This window comes from Platichthys flesus, chromosome 1 (assembly GCF_949316205.1).
Source record: "Platichthys flesus chromosome 1, fPlaFle2.1, whole genome shotgun sequence".
Lineage (NCBI taxonomy): Eukaryota > Metazoa > Chordata > Actinopteri > Pleuronectiformes > Pleuronectidae > Platichthys > Platichthys flesus.
The window spans coordinates 5,814,674-5,832,809 of NC_084945.1; the positions used below are offsets into that span (position 1 = coordinate 5,814,674).

At 41.0% G+C, this 18,136-nt stretch overlaps 1 protein-coding gene across 1 annotated transcript in view; it reads right to left on the reverse strand.

Annotated features, from left to right (window-relative positions):
* Positions 1–18,136, reverse strand: part of itga11a (integrin, alpha 11a) — a 42,553-nt gene that overhangs the window by 11,004 nt on the left and 13,413 nt on the right. The window contains exons 3-20 of the mRNA XM_062400848.1: positions 14,945–15,057; positions 14,391–14,482; positions 14,008–14,122; positions 13,746–13,873; positions 13,490–13,638; positions 13,243–13,387; positions 12,520–12,685; positions 11,841–11,911; positions 9,513–9,657; positions 8,525–8,673; positions 6,771–6,914; positions 3,997–4,200; positions 3,367–3,497; positions 3,097–3,263; positions 1,481–1,620; positions 924–1,034; positions 733–818; positions 408–618 (exon numbers count right to left, since the gene is read on the reverse strand). Coding sequence (XP_062256832.1) covers positions 408–618; positions 733–818; positions 924–1,034; positions 1,481–1,620; positions 3,097–3,263; positions 3,367–3,497; positions 3,997–4,200; positions 6,771–6,914; positions 8,525–8,673; positions 9,513–9,657; positions 11,841–11,911; positions 12,520–12,685; positions 13,243–13,387; positions 13,490–13,638; positions 13,746–13,873; positions 14,008–14,122; positions 14,391–14,482; positions 14,945–15,057 — 2,467 coding nt within the window. The remainder of the gene's footprint in view (positions 1–407; positions 619–732; positions 819–923; positions 1,035–1,480; positions 1,621–3,096; positions 3,264–3,366; positions 3,498–3,996; positions 4,201–6,770; positions 6,915–8,524; positions 8,674–9,512; positions 9,658–11,840; positions 11,912–12,519; positions 12,686–13,242; positions 13,388–13,489; positions 13,639–13,745; positions 13,874–14,007; positions 14,123–14,390; positions 14,483–14,944; positions 15,058–18,136) is intronic.

Below are 18,136 nucleotides of genomic sequence, written 5' to 3' on the forward strand. Positions count from 1 at the left end.
ATATTATCTACTGGTTAGAATTGTTGTTAAATCTAAGGGTTGTTACTTTGTTTGGTCCTTTAGACTTTTCAGTTTAGTCTGAGCCAAACGAGCGGGTGTGAAAGGTGCCACACCACTGTCTGGACCAACAGACCATAATTTAGTCAGACCAGAACAGGGGGTCTTTGTCTGATAGAACTGAACCATGGTTTGGTTTGTTTGCAGCATGAAAACACTTTTTTTGGGGGGGTAGGATCTGACTGTGATCAACTGCAGGAAGACAGCATTTAACAATAGAAGAATAAAAAGAAGCATAACTATGTTGCAGGATCACTTTATCACTAAAGGTTTTTTCAAGGGTTAAAACACCATTAGACTCTTCAGAAAACCCAAATTGAGACTCTTGGTCTATGGTGATGAGAAGCTACCTTGACTATCAGACTGGAGAAGCGAAGATTGTGTGAGTAGGAGATATTGAGGCGAGCATTGTAGGCGTTCTCTCCTTTGTTCTCCAGCCGGAGGTCCACCACCATCCTCCTCCTGTTTCCCTCCAGCACCCGCAGAGATCCCTCCATCTCTTGTTCGCTGAAGTGGCGGCAGAAAGCCCCACGAGACTGAACAGGCTGCGCACAGAACTGACTGGAAGGTAGGGGGTTAGAAGGACAGAGTCAATCTTTAGTACAAATATATTGTTTTGCATACAGTAGAGGTGTAAATACAGTAAGTCTGCATCTTTCTCTGTGAAGCACCTACTTTCGAGTCATCAGGTCAGTCATACTCTGCAGTGCCAGGTCCGGTATGCAGCGGTCATCCTCGTCACAACCATTCCAGAAGGGCAGCTAGCCACAGAGACAAGCATCGGTAAGTCAAAGTAACTATCAAAACCTCCCTTTCCATTTGTATTTGTGAGAACTGTGTGAGGATTAACCGTCAGATTGTCTCACCTCAGTCCTCACGACAGTAGGCCAGCTGTCATCGAGAACTGGTCCTTGCTCTGGATCTAGCAGACCCACTTGTACACCGAAAATGATGGGTCTTGCGTAGTCTGTGGTCTCCTAATAGAAAAGTTTAAAGAAGAGGATTTACTCTATCATGGCACTTTATCTATGGCACACAACAATGTGTTTTTGTGTTTGGTTCAATCAAGATGAAGAAAACCTCCGAAGTTATCTCTGGAAGTTTCATTTAAATGTTAAAAATTATAAATTCTTAAACAGAAAATGATGAATCCCCAGTGATTCTGACTGACTTCAATTAAAATAAAGTGGAAAAACATCTGAATCAACATTTAAACCTTCATGTGATACTATAAGCTTCCACAGAATCATAGATGCAATAAATGTAAATCATTCTTCCATCTCACATATAATGGAATAAAACCCTTAGTGAGCGAAAAACATTAGTGGCAGGATGAATCGATGAATTACAAACAGAGTTAAACAAACTAATCCAAAGCTTTCACTGCAGGAGTCATGGTTGCAACCCTCCTCACAGAACTTACCATGACGTGGAAATAGATGTGTTGACAGGTCTCCTCTCCAGGAAGCAGCGTCAGGTTCTGAGGCTGGACCATGCTGGGGTTGTCCAGGACGGCCCGAGGATTGAAACGTCTCTCAGCGATAGAGACGTTATATTTGATTCCTGGTGGGTCATAGGAAAAGGTAATCAATTAGACTTGAAAGTATTAAAATGTTTCTAAGATAGATGGGCTTCTGTTCTTGTCGGTTAGAAGAGAATACTTGACAAATGGCAGAATGTGAGAGGCCACAGAAAATGAATCTAAACCCTCTGGCGTCAGGCTGTAAATAAACGTGATGCTTTTTAAACAATGTTTCTGGTGAATCCTGGTTTCATAACAGGGACAAGTCCACTGAGGCTGAATCTGTGTATTTGTTGTGGTGGGACAGATATAAAAGTTTATTCCTTTTTGATGAGAGAAGTTTCATGTTTAAACTTGGACTCCATATTAAGCGTGATGGGGCTTAACAGCAGCACCCGTCAACAGAAAATCAACTCAAGTCCCTACAACGGACCTCTGAAAAGAGGTTTGTTTAGTTTCTTTGTTTGAAGACACCCCCCTCAGATGTTGGTAACAGAACTTTGCATAAAAAAAGATTTACGTGAATGAGACAGAAACTAAAAAAGTTCATTTCATGCAACAGACCACTGGGAACTCACAAACACCAGCACATCTGCCACGAATTACCAGCCAGACAAGGAAAGGAAAATTAAATAAACCTGTTCCACTGTATGCAACCATTGAAGAAAAGATAACTCCCCCTGTTCTTCCTTCTGCTCTGTTTTGACACATCTGATAGATTTGATGAAGACGTTGGACGGGTCAATAGGTTAACTCGGAGCACGCTCCCCCCTGGCACCTTCCCCCCAAAACACAGTGAAACTGGACCCTGACATGATATCTCTTAAAACAAATTGTGGGCACAGAAACCTAACGTGTTATTCACAGGTGGGCCACCCAACTGAGTTGTCTGTGGGCGGACTCTGCCACCAGACTATGAGAGATGAACACGTAGATACATTCCAACCAGTGTTGACACAATATAAGGAACATTTGACATCACCAGTGTGGCTCAGATATTAGCAGCTTTGGAGGCAACAGCTTTGGCAGAGGAGCAGCAGTGAGATCAAAATATCTTACTGCTTGTAAAGACACATTTGCTTTGGCGCCGTTGCTGAATGGACGTCTCCAGCTTTCGAAGGAAGCCACATGGTGAAAAGTCTGATGGACCCAGGACATGGAGGAGCCGAATGCCTTTTCTTACTGGAAACCAGCCATGTTTCATCCCCATATACCAATGTACAAACAATAACAGCTGATTTATTGGAAAAATCCAAAATATCAATTTCTCTACTTGAGTGCATCAGTTAAAAAAATCTGTCTGTTTGACAGTATCCAGATGTTTCATCCCAGAAAAAAAAGTCTCTTCATCTATAGATTTGTTGGGCTATAAAAGGATTAAAAGCCTCTGTGCTCCTAATATATAAACCAATGCTTTGTTAACAGTGGGAAGATGCCAGACATCAGGCAAAGGCGTGGAGAGGAACTAGGAAACTTCACCGTGCTTCAACAGCAGTGGCTTATTTTTGCTGGCTTACCAATTTCCTGTGTGGGCAGAATGGCCGTCCTGGCGGTGATGTTGAAACACACGATGGCTGACATGCAGGTCACGTCCTTGCCACCTCTCTGACAGTCCTTCACGAAGATGTTGACCTTACTGGGCTCGAACCTGACGGTGGCATATATCCGGACAACGCTCTGCGACCTGCGGGGCATAAAGGTGTCACATTTGACCTGAGGTTGTCTCAAGACGCACATAAAACTTCATTGGCTGACGACTGTATTTTCTTACTGGATGAAACACTCACCAGAGGAGAACAGCTGCACCGAGGGAACCTACTGCCAGGTCCACTAAACCGTCATTGTTCATGTCCATTGTGCCATGAATACTGCGCCCGAAGTACTGCAGGCCGGGAGCCAGATCTGCTGCGGCGATCCTCTGAGGAACAGGCCGAGGAAATCACTCAACCACAGTTTCCAATGTCATGATTAAAGTCACTGTTAAAGTAACCAATTAAACTGTGTTGTTCAAGTTTTGGGGGGAAATAAAGTGAGCGAATATCAAGCCACAATAACAAATAGACAGGACTCATTACAATGATTTGGTTAAGAACCATGACAAATTCCTCAAGAATTTCTGTAACTGCAATGTTAGTAAAGGTTCCTCTCGCTTCCTATTAGGAAAGAGTCAGAAAGAGTTTTATTTGCAGGATTGGTTTAGTTTCAACTTATTTTTACCCTTTCTACGTTTTATTTGCTGTGACTTTTTTGTATGTGCTCATTTATGGCACGTCATGTATGTTGGCTTAAAATTCCCACTGCAACAGGGATGCTTAGCCTTCCATCCTGTTAATTATCTCTGAAAACTATTTTTTAACCATACTGAAATTAAAAAACATCAGAAATACATTTGCAGTGTCTTTCATCACAGCTCCTACCTGTTTGTATTTGCGTATTATTCTGTTTTGCTGGCAAAAGAAAATGTAGATGGCTCCTTTGTGGTCGTCCTCCAGCGGCGCTCCCACCACCAAGTCGTTGAAGCCATCACCGTTCAGATCAGGGACGGGAGCGAGCGATGTGCCAAAGCGGGCGTTCTGGACGTCTTTGTGGATTTCCAACGTCCCTTCAAGAATAAACCGATTCTGAGGGAGGAAGGGAAACGTAACTGGTGTAATGATTTGTTTTACTTCTGTGCATATCATAATGAATGTAACAAATGTATTAATTAATACATGTTACACGTGTGACACGTATTATTCTTGTCTTGCTGCCATGAGAATGTACTTGATCTCCCCTTGGATCCCATAAATATCTGAACACAGCTGTGCCTTAATGTATGAATTATGCATTAATAGGTTAATGTTACAGAATGCGTGGAAAACCCCAGTCAGCATTTAAACATCCTGATACAGACAAAAACAACAACATAGAAACATGTGAACAGTATGCACATGTTTTATATTATATGAATCCATCAACAAATATGCACTGTGCAGGACAAAGGATTTAATGGTAACCGAATCATTTGCCAAAAGGACATTTTAAAAATAACACTTCTACTGTCTGTTAGTCAGTAGGGGCGGGGGGGGGGGGGGGGGTGGATTCATGTCTGATGCTACAGGGGGTCAAAGTACTGTTCCATAAATACCATTACTTTATTTAGACATTTCATAATGAGACTAAGAAAGAGATTCTTGTCCTCTCAGCTTGTTTGTTGTCTGTTATCTCAAGGCAATCTTTAGTCAACTAATGGTGGTGTAATTTAAAAAAAAAACTTTCTTCTGGTGAAGCAGAAGATAAATGTTGGATCAGTTTCTTTGATTTCCACTTAATCCTTTAATTCTGCCTTTTTGAACTAAAAAAATCTAAGAACATCTGGCACAGCAAAATAGAGGAATTTCACCTTGAGGTCATAAAAGGACGGAAGAATGCCAAATCGCTTAAGTATATTTATCTGAAGTTCTCCTCTCAGTGAGCGTTAAGGCACATGGAAAATATCTTTGTCTTTCAACAACACACAATTGAAAGAAATCTAAAAAGAGGCATGCTGACAAACCGGAGCCAAATACTTGAGCCCATTAGCAGTCATGCATATTATTGCTCCACTTGGCATCCCCAGCCCTAAATATAATTTAGAGTCGGCAGACAAAACATGAGATCACTTGTTTTCTCAGTGGAGCGAATGGGAAGCGAGATGATTTAGGACAGTAGCTCTTACTTCCCAGCTACTTGATGTGAGCATGTGTGGCAGAGAGGGAGATTGATAGAGAATTGGGGGAAAAAAATTTCCGCACTGTTAAAATTTGAAACATATGGGTCGTGAGGAGGTCGTGAAAGGTCATGACCGACCTGCACCGACTCAGGAGTGAAGTAAAACTGCAACTTCTCGACGTCTTAGACACAAATGGAGTTTCATTTTTGACCAGCTGCCAGATTTTATTTAGTCCTTAAACCTGGAGTGTTTCCCCCTTAAGTTCTAGTCAGAGCACTTGAGGCAAAAGCAGCTCAGTGGAGCGTATGTCTCTCGGTACTAGATTCAGCACACTCAGAGATATCAATCCCATAAATGTATTTTTTATCAAGATCCATGAATTATTTCCTTCGAAATCTGTGAAAATATTGAAAACACACAATCTTGTAATGATAAAGTGATAAGCATTCCTTGGATCTGCACCAAAATGTATTAGGTTCCTCTAACAAAACGTACTTCCACCAAGTTTTGTGATAATCCGTGCGGTAGTTTTTGTGAAATGCTTCTATCTAACAGACAAACAAACGCCAATGAAAGCATAACCTCCTCGTCAAAATGAATTAATGTGATCTTTTATTGTTATAATGGAATTTATTGTAGTCATTTTAAAATGCATAATGCAATGTTATGGGGATCCTTCGCTGAGGGATGATAAAGTAGCAGACAACAAAACATCTTTTTTGATGAGATGCTGGCATTGCCATTCTTATCCTAAAGCAATGTTACTTAGATATAAATTGATCCCACACTATATTCAATAAAAGGTTACTGTCCACATTCTTGGACCAGGAATTCCAACTTTAAATGTCCAGACCAATGTCACTGTGCAGCATCTGCAGCGACACCTACATCAACAGCACAGTGATAATTGATAGCCCTGGACATGTGGTATTACTTTCCTGAAGACGACAGAGCTTTTGGTGATTTCTTTCTGTTTGTGTTTCTGGCTGTTAGGTTTGGCCTGCCACCTGTGATGTGGTTTGGGCCGCACCAGATATTTAAATACCTCGTCTATGCCTGTTCAATGGATTAAAAAAAACATCTGAGGACGGTCATTATTCCAACGAGGAAGACAGGTCTGGGAAACACCGGGAGATTTCCTTCTATTAAAGAAAGTTCTCGCCTCCAAAACGCTTCGCTGGAAATGGTTTTAAAAAGCCCAGAATACTTTCCTGTTGAGTTCACTCTATACATCTTATAAAGTCTGAACACTGGCATGGCAAAGTTTTTTCAACTGTCTGCCTGCAGCATGGCGTTGTGTTTGAAAAGGGAGCTGGAATGCAAAAGAGTCTGGTTTGGTGTGTGTGTTACCGGATACTCCTGGTGAGGTGAGTTAAAAATGACTGGGCGAGTCTGGAGTTTGAACAGGTGTTGACCCAGTTCTGTGTGGTGGAGTAACTTGGTCCGGAGTTGATCAGACGGTGTGTGTGTTCCAGCCTCTGTGTATTTGTCTGTACCTACCAGGTCTGTCACTCTGTAGATGTAGACTTTCCCCTTCTCCATGCCGCCACTGAAGAACATCGGTGCTGCCACTAAAAGGTTGTCGGTGATGCCGTCCCCATCGATGTCAAGTGGTGCGATCTCACTGCCGAAATAGGATCCAATCTGAGACGAGACACACACATGCCACACTGATCTTAACACAATTCGGTTAGTTGTTAGACTGACGCGTGTATGTATGTTTGCATTTCATTAATCCAAAGCCCCTGACAACTTTCTTGTGAGACCTATCCCTGCATGTTGATTGGTTTTGACGATTTGATGATGATCGGGAGAGGATATTGAAGTTGATTATTATTAACAAATGTTTGTTTGTGTTGAGTCACATCGAGTTGCCTGAGTCCTGGTGTGTTTTATCGATGCTGAAACTGTGAAATCTTTACAGGCATAAACTGGATTAGTCACTGGAGTGGATGGAACATCATCTATCGGTTTGTCAGATTAGAAACATCTGCCAATAAAAAGCTTTTCTTTCATTGCTATCAGCTGAAGAAAAAAACATTCTCTTCAAAAAAACATCTGCTGCTGTGGATGAGCCGTTGCTGACAGGGCACAATGTAAACTGCTGCAGGATCAATTCAGACTCGCAGCCTGTGAAGAGTTGCCAGTTATGAGTGTAGCGGACATTAACACACGTCCCCTGGAAGTGATGACTATTTTTCAACTTGATGTGACAACTGTGATTGTGAGATTACTACAAATGATCTGCAGCACCGTACTAAAACCCATATGTTCACACATTAAACGATATAACACCAATTAACCAAATAAAATCTATCAAACAGTCGAAACTGCAAATTGCACAGCAATTTGCTGGCAGGTCAACTCACAGCATCAGTGCAGTGTGTCATGTTTATGTCATTTGGACTCCACTGGTGCAGCTCAGTCATTTTATTGAGCTTAAATTTCAAAATCAAAGTTCTGGTGGTTAGTAGCCATATCCGTTGAAAAATACTTCCCTGTCATGATCTTTTTCATTCTGGTCCTTTTGTCTAAATTAATACGCTCATGAAGTGAAAGAGATACTTTCCAAAGTTAAAAACATTTGATATCATGAGTACTAAAGTATTAAAAAGAAATACAGAGAAAGAGGAGATGTTTTCCTAAATCTGGCTGAAGTAGTGTCTGAGGCTGCTCACACTCAGCTGTAATCCTGGGTTTTACGCACATTATGTGAGGTAATGAAGAGATGCTTTACTGGATGTTTTTCTTTCTTCCCTTAAAAAGGAACTATAACTGTCTTCACTATAACTTAACTGCCTAGACTACAGCGGGGAGCTGTGTAAATGAATATCTGTCCAACCTTTTAATGACGTATGAGTGGATTTTTCTTTATCTAAATATTGTAAATTGCTTTTAATTTAAAAATGTTAACAAATACATTTAAAGCCACTAAATATAGAACTAATGAAGTAGTATCAATGGACAGTGGCAGGCAGCAGTGTATATTATTAAATTGGTTAAAACCACTAACATACTTCAGGAGCATTGTCTATTTCTTTTTTTGTCAAAAAATTATTATGACACAAAGTTAATTTCTAGGATGTTGAAATCACATAATAATAATCAACATCAGACTATAATAACAAACTAATCTTTAGCAGCAACAGTAAAAATTGGTTTTCATAACATGTCTTTATTGACTGGGGCATTCTTCCAAAGCTTACAGCTGGTGAACCTTCATCGTATCATAAGTAGGGTGACAGGTAAAGTACCTGCTGGCCTTTGAGGGAGTGCTGGATGGTCAGGTTGCCTGAGTTCTTGAGAGTGAAGATGATGACTTTGCCCGTGTGGTTGAATCGTGGAGCTCCGGCTACGAGTAGACGACCGTGTTTGGCTGACACCACAGACGTCACAGTGTAACCTGTTAACATAAAACACAACCCTCTGAGATACACTTTGATTGAGATATTCATCTTTCTGACTTTTGACAAATCAACCCATGTAGGACATTGCTTTTGATGGAAGTAATTATATTTTTAAATCTAGACTATCTCTTACTTCTATTGGCTATGGATTGATCGATGGTTAAACTATTAATAAGAATCCCTGGCACAACACCTTGTTGCACGGTTTGAGTGATGGGCGTGACCTTTAAAGTTGAATTTCCAAGCAGTGATTCCAAGGGAAAACTTTGAAATGTTACAGTTTGAGGAGTTAAAACTCATTTAGCTGCCTTCAGCGACACAGAACTGGCTCCTCCGGTTTAACAGATTTCTTTCTCTTCTGTTTTGTCTTTTCCCACCAAAAATTCCACTTTCTCCCTGTGTACTTTTCCGCTTTCATTTCTCATCTTCATGCCTCTTTTTTTCCCCAAGCTTTGCCTCTCTCCCGGCCTGTCCCAAAATTATGCTTCCACCTCATATTACTATTGAGTCTAGAATGACTTCCATTGGCAGCCTGGTCAATATGCTCACACACAAACCACTGATGGTAAAACCAGAGGTCTGCGGTGGTGGAGTGAGATGGGGTCGGATATGATGGGAAGCACCGGAGCAATGGGTACACTCAAGAGATGGAGATGGGTTTGCAGCTCGGGCAGTTGGTGCTAAACCACATGTCTTCTATGAGGGCAACCATACATCCCAAGGAAGGATTTAAACCAAAACAAAAGGCTGATGAGTTAGCGAGCAAATTAACAAGGGGTAACTCAATGACAAAATAACAACATTGTCCTCTCCAGTTGTTTTGGTTGTCACTTACCCAGGTAGGCACCATGGTTTTTGAGCTCTTCAGGGAACTCCTCTGCGTAGGAGGACTTGGGAGGGACCACCTTCCCCTGACGTGTTTCTTTCAGCACTGCTCCGTTCCAATCATAAGCCCCAACAGCACCCACCAGAATCCCATCCTGTAGGTGAGAAGAGGTGTTGTGCGTTTTATTATTTCAAGTCAATGGTGGGTTGTTGCATCTACATCAGATTTCTGTCCCTTAAGGACGTGATAATGCCTTTTTACAACAATCTTACAATTTACTACCACAGCAAGCTTCTGTGTTTGAAAGCTAGTCTGACCACTGGCCACAGCATCAATTGTTTGTGTCATTGTTATACATGCACATTTCGGAAAAGCTTGGGGTCTTTGACGAGTGACGAGCTACAGCTAGCTACAGACGTGTGCTTCTCGAGCTACCCTTGACTCAGCTTCCACTGAGATCACTTATGATAATACCCAGATTATTATACTCATGACGCACATGGAAACTGTGCAGAATTGCACTTCTTCTCTTTGGTTGTAGATTTCCTATCAAGCGCTAAGCGGTACCCGTTGAAAACTACACTGATGTATCCCTTAAAATCGGTATAAGATGTCATAATAATCACACTGGTCAGCATTTGGAATGCCTGTGAGTCAAAGTATACTTTAAAAAGTTATGAGGAATAAGGGATTTCTCTTCAACAGCTCATAATATCTACTTCAATCACAAACATATTCCCAGTTTTAGTCTTTGTGCAGTTAAAAAAGTTCTAGTTGAATATTTTCACATAACAATCCAAACTCAAAGTGGACAAAAAAAACAATAAAATCTACCTTAACATTTAAAATCAAACAAAAACCTTTGTGTTCTTAAACAATAATCCAACAAAGCAAACAAACCAGCCAGTGCAATTTGTTGCAGACACGAGAGGAAACAGAGGAAGGATTCTCTGTATTCCACGGTTCACCATACTCTCTATCACTGACAATATAATTATAGGGTTCTTCTGCTTAATGAGCTACAGTTTTTTTTTCTTGCCAAGCACAATATGCCCACGACACATTTTCCAGTGTTAAAGCACATGCACGAAGGCTTGTGATTTCCTTCCTGAAAGACGGAATTGTGTGCTCACCACGCTCGCACTACGTCACGGCAGCGTTATGCCAGTGTGGTTATAAGTTCTGGTCAGACTGGTCTCCATGGCAAATGAATGAAAACTCAAAACAGTTCAGCCTTATAAATCAATGACCTATTTCTGCTGCAGTGGCTGCTTGTATGGACATGTGCTTTGCTTTGGTTAGTATGTCAACTTTTGATTTTACCAGGGGAGCCCAGAGTTGTGGTTAAACATAATTATAAAGACTTGTATAGAGGGTATGTACACTTCATTCCAGATCCCAAAACAACTAATGTATGTTCTGCATTATGGTTGATACAGGAATCAATTTGCAAACAAACAAAAGGTTTATTTGCAAACAATGAACTTTAAGATTAGAGCATACACAAAAACTGCTTCGTTTGCAGATGCATGAAACGTCTGGATCGTATATGACATAAGCAGCCCTCAGAGTTGGCACTTATCTTATTCAACAAAACCATCTGGACTTTAAGGACTGTTTTCTCCTTTAAGGCCCTGACATTCCTTCCAAGGACTTATCTTACTCTTGACGCTCAGGTTGATGTTGTCGAGCATCTCTGGAATCTGACATTGGGGAAATGAATTTCCAACCAGTCCTACCACCCAGTGGCATATTCTGCTTTCTGCTTTATTTATATTTCATCATAGATATAATATATTTCTTTCACCCTCAATAAATCCCACTGTCAATGGGAAACGGAAAACGAAAGGAGTTGCATTAGCAGACATCTGGAAAGAGCTAGAAAGTGAGGAATGGTAATCGATGAATTGGAATGAGCAGCAGGAACAAAAGAGATGAGCCTTTTCTTCTTCCTCCAGCTGTGTCTCCCTGAAAGCAGCCCACCTGTCTGCTCTGAGATACATTCAAATATCTCTAGAAAAGACAAAAAACACATTCTGAAGCAAAACTGTCTCAACCTGGTCCGAGCCTCTCACTAATATGTCTCCCTGGGGAACAAGTGGTTTCTCATTTCACTTCAGTGCACGGCTGAAGTGGAAAAAGGCCCGTCTCTTCTGTCAGGGGCTCTTAAATCAGGATTACCTAAACCTCTGGGGCCACACAGCAGGAACCTCAGGGGAGACTGGAGAGTGATAAATAGCAAGTTGCGGGAGGAAGCCATGATGCGCCAGAAATTTAGACAATGTGTGGTGTCTATAGACGGGATGAGGTGACGTGGTAGCGAAAGTCAAGACTCACCTCGACGTTGTGTGCAGAAAATCCAGCCTGAGCCATCTGGAGGCCAAACGCTGTCCCATTCTTACTGGTTCCTGTGTAAACAAATCAGTCTTCAAGAGTTTTGAACCACTGCGGCAGCTGAGAAACTTAATCTTCCTACCACAATTATATTCTAAAAAGAATGGCATTGAAATCCCATTGAGGGTATGTATCACATACAGTGAGTTTTTCTGAGATATTTTTAGGCAATAGTTGGAAAACAATTAATTTTAGGGTGACCACTAGGGCTGCAACAAATAATAACTTTCGTGATCAGTTCATAATTAAACTGATTATCATCATGCCTCTAAAATGTCAGATTATATGAGAAATGTCCATTAAAATACCCCAAATCCCAAATTGATCATTTAAACAACCAGCAGTCCAAACCCAAAGTGAATTAGCTTACAAAGATAGAAAAGAGAAGAAGTCACATTAGAGAATCTGGAACTAGCATTTTTTTTTCATTTTTCCTTGATAAATATTCAAATATAAATTGTTAAAATGTTTGTAGATAAGGTTTCTGTCAAACAGCTCATTGACTGATACGCTTATCTCTGTTTGATGTTAATTACATCCCATAGAGAATCACTGTATCCTCGGGTCAAAGTTAAATATGAAGTACAGTGAGAACAACAGTGAGAACAATTTCTTGCCTAACCTTCCAAGCTGAAGATGCGTTCTCCAAGAGCATCCACAATGTCCTTCAGTGCTGACTCGTCCGTCACATTAAAGAAGTGTTTGTCGTCTGGGTCGCTGGCGATGTACTTGATTTCACTGAGGAAGGCCTCCGGGTTTATGCCTCTACGGTTGTAATAGCCGAGGACCTGTGAGAAAGACAATGAACTGTGATATTTTGCATGAGGTTCTTTAGTGCCATCCAATCTAATATAATCACATTTTAATAGCTCAATAACAGGTTATTATTAGCTCTCTCTCAGAAGGTTTCAGAAAGGATTGACATTTTACACCAATGCCAGTGCTTTCACCAACGCCAGTTGGTTTTCAACCAAACGACTTTAGAGCTTCAGTTCAGATGTCTATGCCCAGCTGAGCCACTGGATGGAAACAAGTCTGCCATTAGTTGTAGCAGCAGTCGCTCAAACCAAAAACCATCTGGTCTGGAGGATATCATTTGCACCTTTAACTGCTCTTCAAGTGAGATTATGCTTGGAGCTCTTGGAGGGCTCCCAGTGTTTTTGGCTCTGTTTTAAACTCAGCTCTTAAAAGATTTGCTTTAACTGAACTCCATGAGGTCATCACATTAATGTTTACAGTGTTTTAATACTGCACAGGACATTTTATTTGACATGAGAAAACCAAGTGTAAACCAATAAAGTGTAAGCCCTCTAAGCCAGGTGAAGAATGGGTTTAGCAGACTCACAGCGATGGCATAACGTGTGATTCCGTCCTTCTCGCTGTCCTCGATGGCCTGCTGGAGATCTGGACTGTCGTGTGACTCTCCGTCAGTTATAACTATCATCACCTTCTTGGCACCGCGTCGACCTCCATGTTTGAAAGCTTGTGAGCTGGACATATGTGGACATATTGGATTTGTTCAGTGCAATGAATTACAGGATGGAGGAGCAGTGAAGTAGAGCTGCTCATTTGAACCAAAGTAGATTCTGTACCGTGCTGTGTTGATGCCAAGTGCCGTGTTGGTCTCCTCGCCGCCCCGTTGGTCAATGCTTCGTGCTCTTTTCACCACTTCCTCAACTGACTTGTAGTCGCTGAGTTTGAATTCATGAACAACCTTCTCACCGTACTGAACGACTCCAACCTGACTCCAGGAAACAACAAATATAAATCAGATTCAATATTTCAATAAATCCAACAAGGAGCTTTACAAATATATAATGTCGTATCTACTTTAAGTTTCCTACACACCTGTATTTGACCTGGTCCAATATAAAACTTCTGAAGGATGTTGATGAGAAAAGCCTGCACTTCATACCAGGGGTAGATGGAGTTTGAGCCGTCCAGAACAATAACTATGTCCATATAGGTCTCACATCCTGAAAAATATTTTAAAGATGAGACTTGCAGCTGAGATCCAACATGGAGAAAACAGATGCTCATAAATGAGTAAATAAGCCTCTGCTGTGACGAATAAATCTTTGTAAAACAGAAGAGACACTTTAAATCTTACTCTGAAAGGCAGGCGCGATCGTTCTAGAGAACTTGAAGCTCGCATTGACTCGGGAGCAAATGCCTGTGCTGTAGTAGGAGCTACCGCACTCGTAGGACCACAGTGGCCCACAGGCCTGAAACATAAAAGAAAGCATTTACGCAGGCAACATTACTGACCTCAGCATATTGCAAAAAGTTATGTTCATGCTCTCAGACAACTTCCGCAAGGAGGTCGGCTGTTTGAAAACCATGTAATCAAAAGACAATCTTGTGGGATAGTCCTTTTTTCCCCAAATTGACCATTGCTATTTCATCGAATGCGTCCATAATTATTCTAAGATTCTGCTGCAACAGGCCGTTGCTCTGTTACATCTCAAGATAAAGTTTTAAAGCTGCTCTCACCACAAAGCTGTTGTCTTTGGGGTTGGATGTGAGCGTCATCCCCAGCCTCATCTTGTCTTTGCGCTCTGATACGTTGGTCAGAGATATCCTTCCTTGAGGGAAAATGAATCTCACTCAGATGCTCTCTGATACACAGACTCATGCACACATAGATACATGCACCGTCCTCCAGAGACCAAACACAAGTTCCCCCATCTGGAACTTTGGATTGTTATTGCTGTCTGGGCAGCCAAGCCAGTGTCTACATCCTCAGGTCTAAACGTTTACTTCACAGAACGTCATGTGCCTACCTTAGCAGCACAACACATGTGCAGCCCATATGAAGAAGCATGCGGTGGGATGTGTGGCATCACCCACATGTGGGAATATACATAAACCATTTAAAAATAATTGTAAAAAAAGAATGATAGGTATGGTCACAACACTTATGTGTCTCACATATGCCACCATGATGTTTACTGGAAAAAGGAACATGCTGACATCAACAACACCCCTGCAAACACATCTTCAGCACATTCAGTCTTTTAGATTTAGTTTTGTTTGTGATACTTTACCTAAGTTGAGCTTGGAGCAACCGTTGCCATTGGTTCTTTTGCTCAGCGAACATTTATAAACATCCCCTGTCTGGTAAGGGCCATTCATTTCATACGGGGCTCCCACTAATAACCTGCAAAAAAAACAAAAAATGCAGAAGTAGGAATCACTTAAAACTAATGTCAGTATAAAAGTTTGCCTTAAAAGGTTGTAGTTGCATATTCATCATCTATAAACAGTTGAATAGTGATGATAGAGCCAGACTGAACACGTTCTTTGTTCCATTTAAGAGCAGTCAGCCTTTGCCCGGGAGCTAATTCTCTGAGGGAATAAGACTGTGACTGTTGACATCAGTAACCCAGACAAAACACATGGGCCAACCAGGAAGATCTGAAACCTTTATTTATCCAAGGGAGGATAACAATGCATGTTTAATAATGTTGAGCAGCACTAGACTTCCTCACAGTCACACCCAGTAGCTGACAAGTAAAACCACTCATCTGATCCCACCCTATTTCTTAAGCTTTATTAGCAGAATTCGGAATCACATATGTCGCATGGTCATACACTTAGTATCTGTTTTAATGTTTTGGCTGATTGGTCAGGTTGATTGTTATTTACATTTGTACAATGATGGTATTTTAAACATTAGTTGGGGCATAAAAGCCTTTATTTGATAGTAGAGTTAAATATGGGGGAGATAGATCGAGCCGGTTCAAAACCAAACCTGCAGCTGCTGCAGGAGGACATGAGGCGGCTCTTAGACCATACTCTGTTTGGGGCCCCAACCAAAGCATGGTCATCTTACTATAATAGTTATTATCAAAACTTGCTTTGTCATATTTCTACCATTTCCTCTATTTTAAGCTTCAATCTGCTGTGACATCAACACCGGATCAGAGGTCTCCAAGTAACCCTCCAAGAACTGCTGATTCAAAACACAGAAGACAGAAAACTGCTGCTGGACAGAAGCTACAATGATCTTCACATTTAAACTGAAACATAATCAGTGATGGGATTTAAATTTCCTCCAATATCGCTGCTGAGTGCTGGACATTCTTTTCACATGACAGAGTGGAGTCTGTCCAGCGCTTGACTTAACGTCGGGGTTCCTGTGCAGGGCAGTGAGGTCTTATAAATGTCACTCAAAGCTTTTAGGTAACTTGAGGTGAGAGGGGAATCTAAAGTTGTCTGGTGTATCTTCTTCAGGACTGATGGAGGGTATAAAAGCCTTAGAGGGAACTGCAACACACATGTACTGTATTACAGAGATAATAAATCTTTCAGTTATTTTCATGAAACACAAAGAGGGGGTTAAAGCTGCTGTTTTTCATAACTGACATTATCCATAGGTTCAGTTATTTGAATCGAATATGTGTTCATCATGTGAAGTCTTAAGATTAAATTGTTTAACAATTCAACACTGTACTATCACAAGATGTAAAGTACAAATGCCTTAGGTGTTAACATACAGTATCTCAGTGGATAACATGACACAGTTCTTTTTCTTGCTAGTATAATTCAAGAACTTTATGCCTAGTTGTTGGCTGTTCTAAACTAATCACATTCTTGGCAAAGCTTCAGGATACAGAGCAGGTCAACTAGGAATTTAAACAACACTGCTGTCCAAGTGAAATTCCCTGGAAAGGGAGAGAGCAAAGGAACAACTCCCAGGTCAGTTGTGGCCCAAAGGAAAGACACTCGAAACTGCTTTGTTGTAAAAGCAGATCACAGCCAACCTCCTGCGTGGCCCTCTAGGGTCAGAACCTTCCAAATAAAGAGAGACAGATCTTTAAATTGAGGAGTTTTACTTTAGACTCGTGGTCCCTGAAGATTCTTAACTGCTCCAAAGTCCTAAACAATTACTTCTTTTAAATATTTAGCTGGAAAAGTCTGTAGAACATTTCTTCTATTGAGAGGTTAGCATGACACAACAGGATATGCATTATGATTTCAGAGTAAAGGGTGATCCAGGGGTTGTAATGTATAAAGTAGGCTCAGATACATGTGTCATTCTACTTTAATTTACTGGGACACAACAACTTTTAAGAGTTGACAGACAAGACAAGAGGAGTTACCTCTATTTCTAAAACAGAACTTCCACAATGTTTTATTTTTGCAAATGAGTCTCATGACCTCTGCCTGAAAAGACATTTAGGCCTTTGTACTCAACAAAAGCATTAAAACGTAAAAAAATGGCGTTTTACCCACTTTTCCACTAAAGTCGAGAATTAACCTTCATTCTTTAGGTATTTCTTTAGGAGTTGTGATGTGACCAACCATCTTTTCTGAATTTCATTTAGCTCAGCTGGACACATAACTCAAAGGTATATTCAGGACACATTCACAGACTCATACCAGTAGTGACGTAACTTTAAGGCAGCAGTTGAGGTCAAGAGGAAATGTTATTGGAACAGTCCATCACGTCACATCAAAGAGCGACTCATATGGAGGTCGGCCTCAGTGTTATTGCTCCTGAAGCCAACTCTTAAAGTCTCACAGACACTGGAAGTCATTTTCACCGCAATTTGCTCCAGCAGAGTACAGAGAAGCTCCATAGCTATTAATATCATGATTATTACTTCAGTTACTGCTATCCTTTGGCATGAGGACGCTGCCGCAGGAGTTCAGGTCAGGATACCTTGATGAAAAGGGACCATTGTTCCCTTTGACTTGGACTCCTACCTCGGTACCTCCGGAATTTCACCAGGAAGCTGTTTAAACGATCATGTTCCAGAGCTGATTGGGTCGAATGCTGAAGGAAATAACTTGACCCAACATGAATACATTGACCATTTTTACCATTGGTTACCAGTGGCAAGGATTTGGGGGTTTGAGGAAACGCCATCCCCAAGCCCAGGCTGTAATTAATGTTGTAATGTTTTTCAAATTTGGAAGGAGATATATACGCTATAAAACCACATCCTCGTCAAAAACTCAAAGTGTGCTACTCCAATGTTGCGCCTGCTCATCACATTCCATTCATCTGAATTAACGGAAATATTTTTTATTGTTCATGCAGCCACAGATTCAAGCCAATTGTATGGTCACATAGTTATTTTTTCCAAAAATTTGAATTAATATCCCTGTTTTACTTGAGTGTAATATGTCATAGGTTTATTAGAAGAGGAATTTACAAGCACTCATTGACCCACAAAGCCTTTTTTATGGTTCTCAGCGGGATTGTCAAGCTCTCTATATTTTATTTTTTA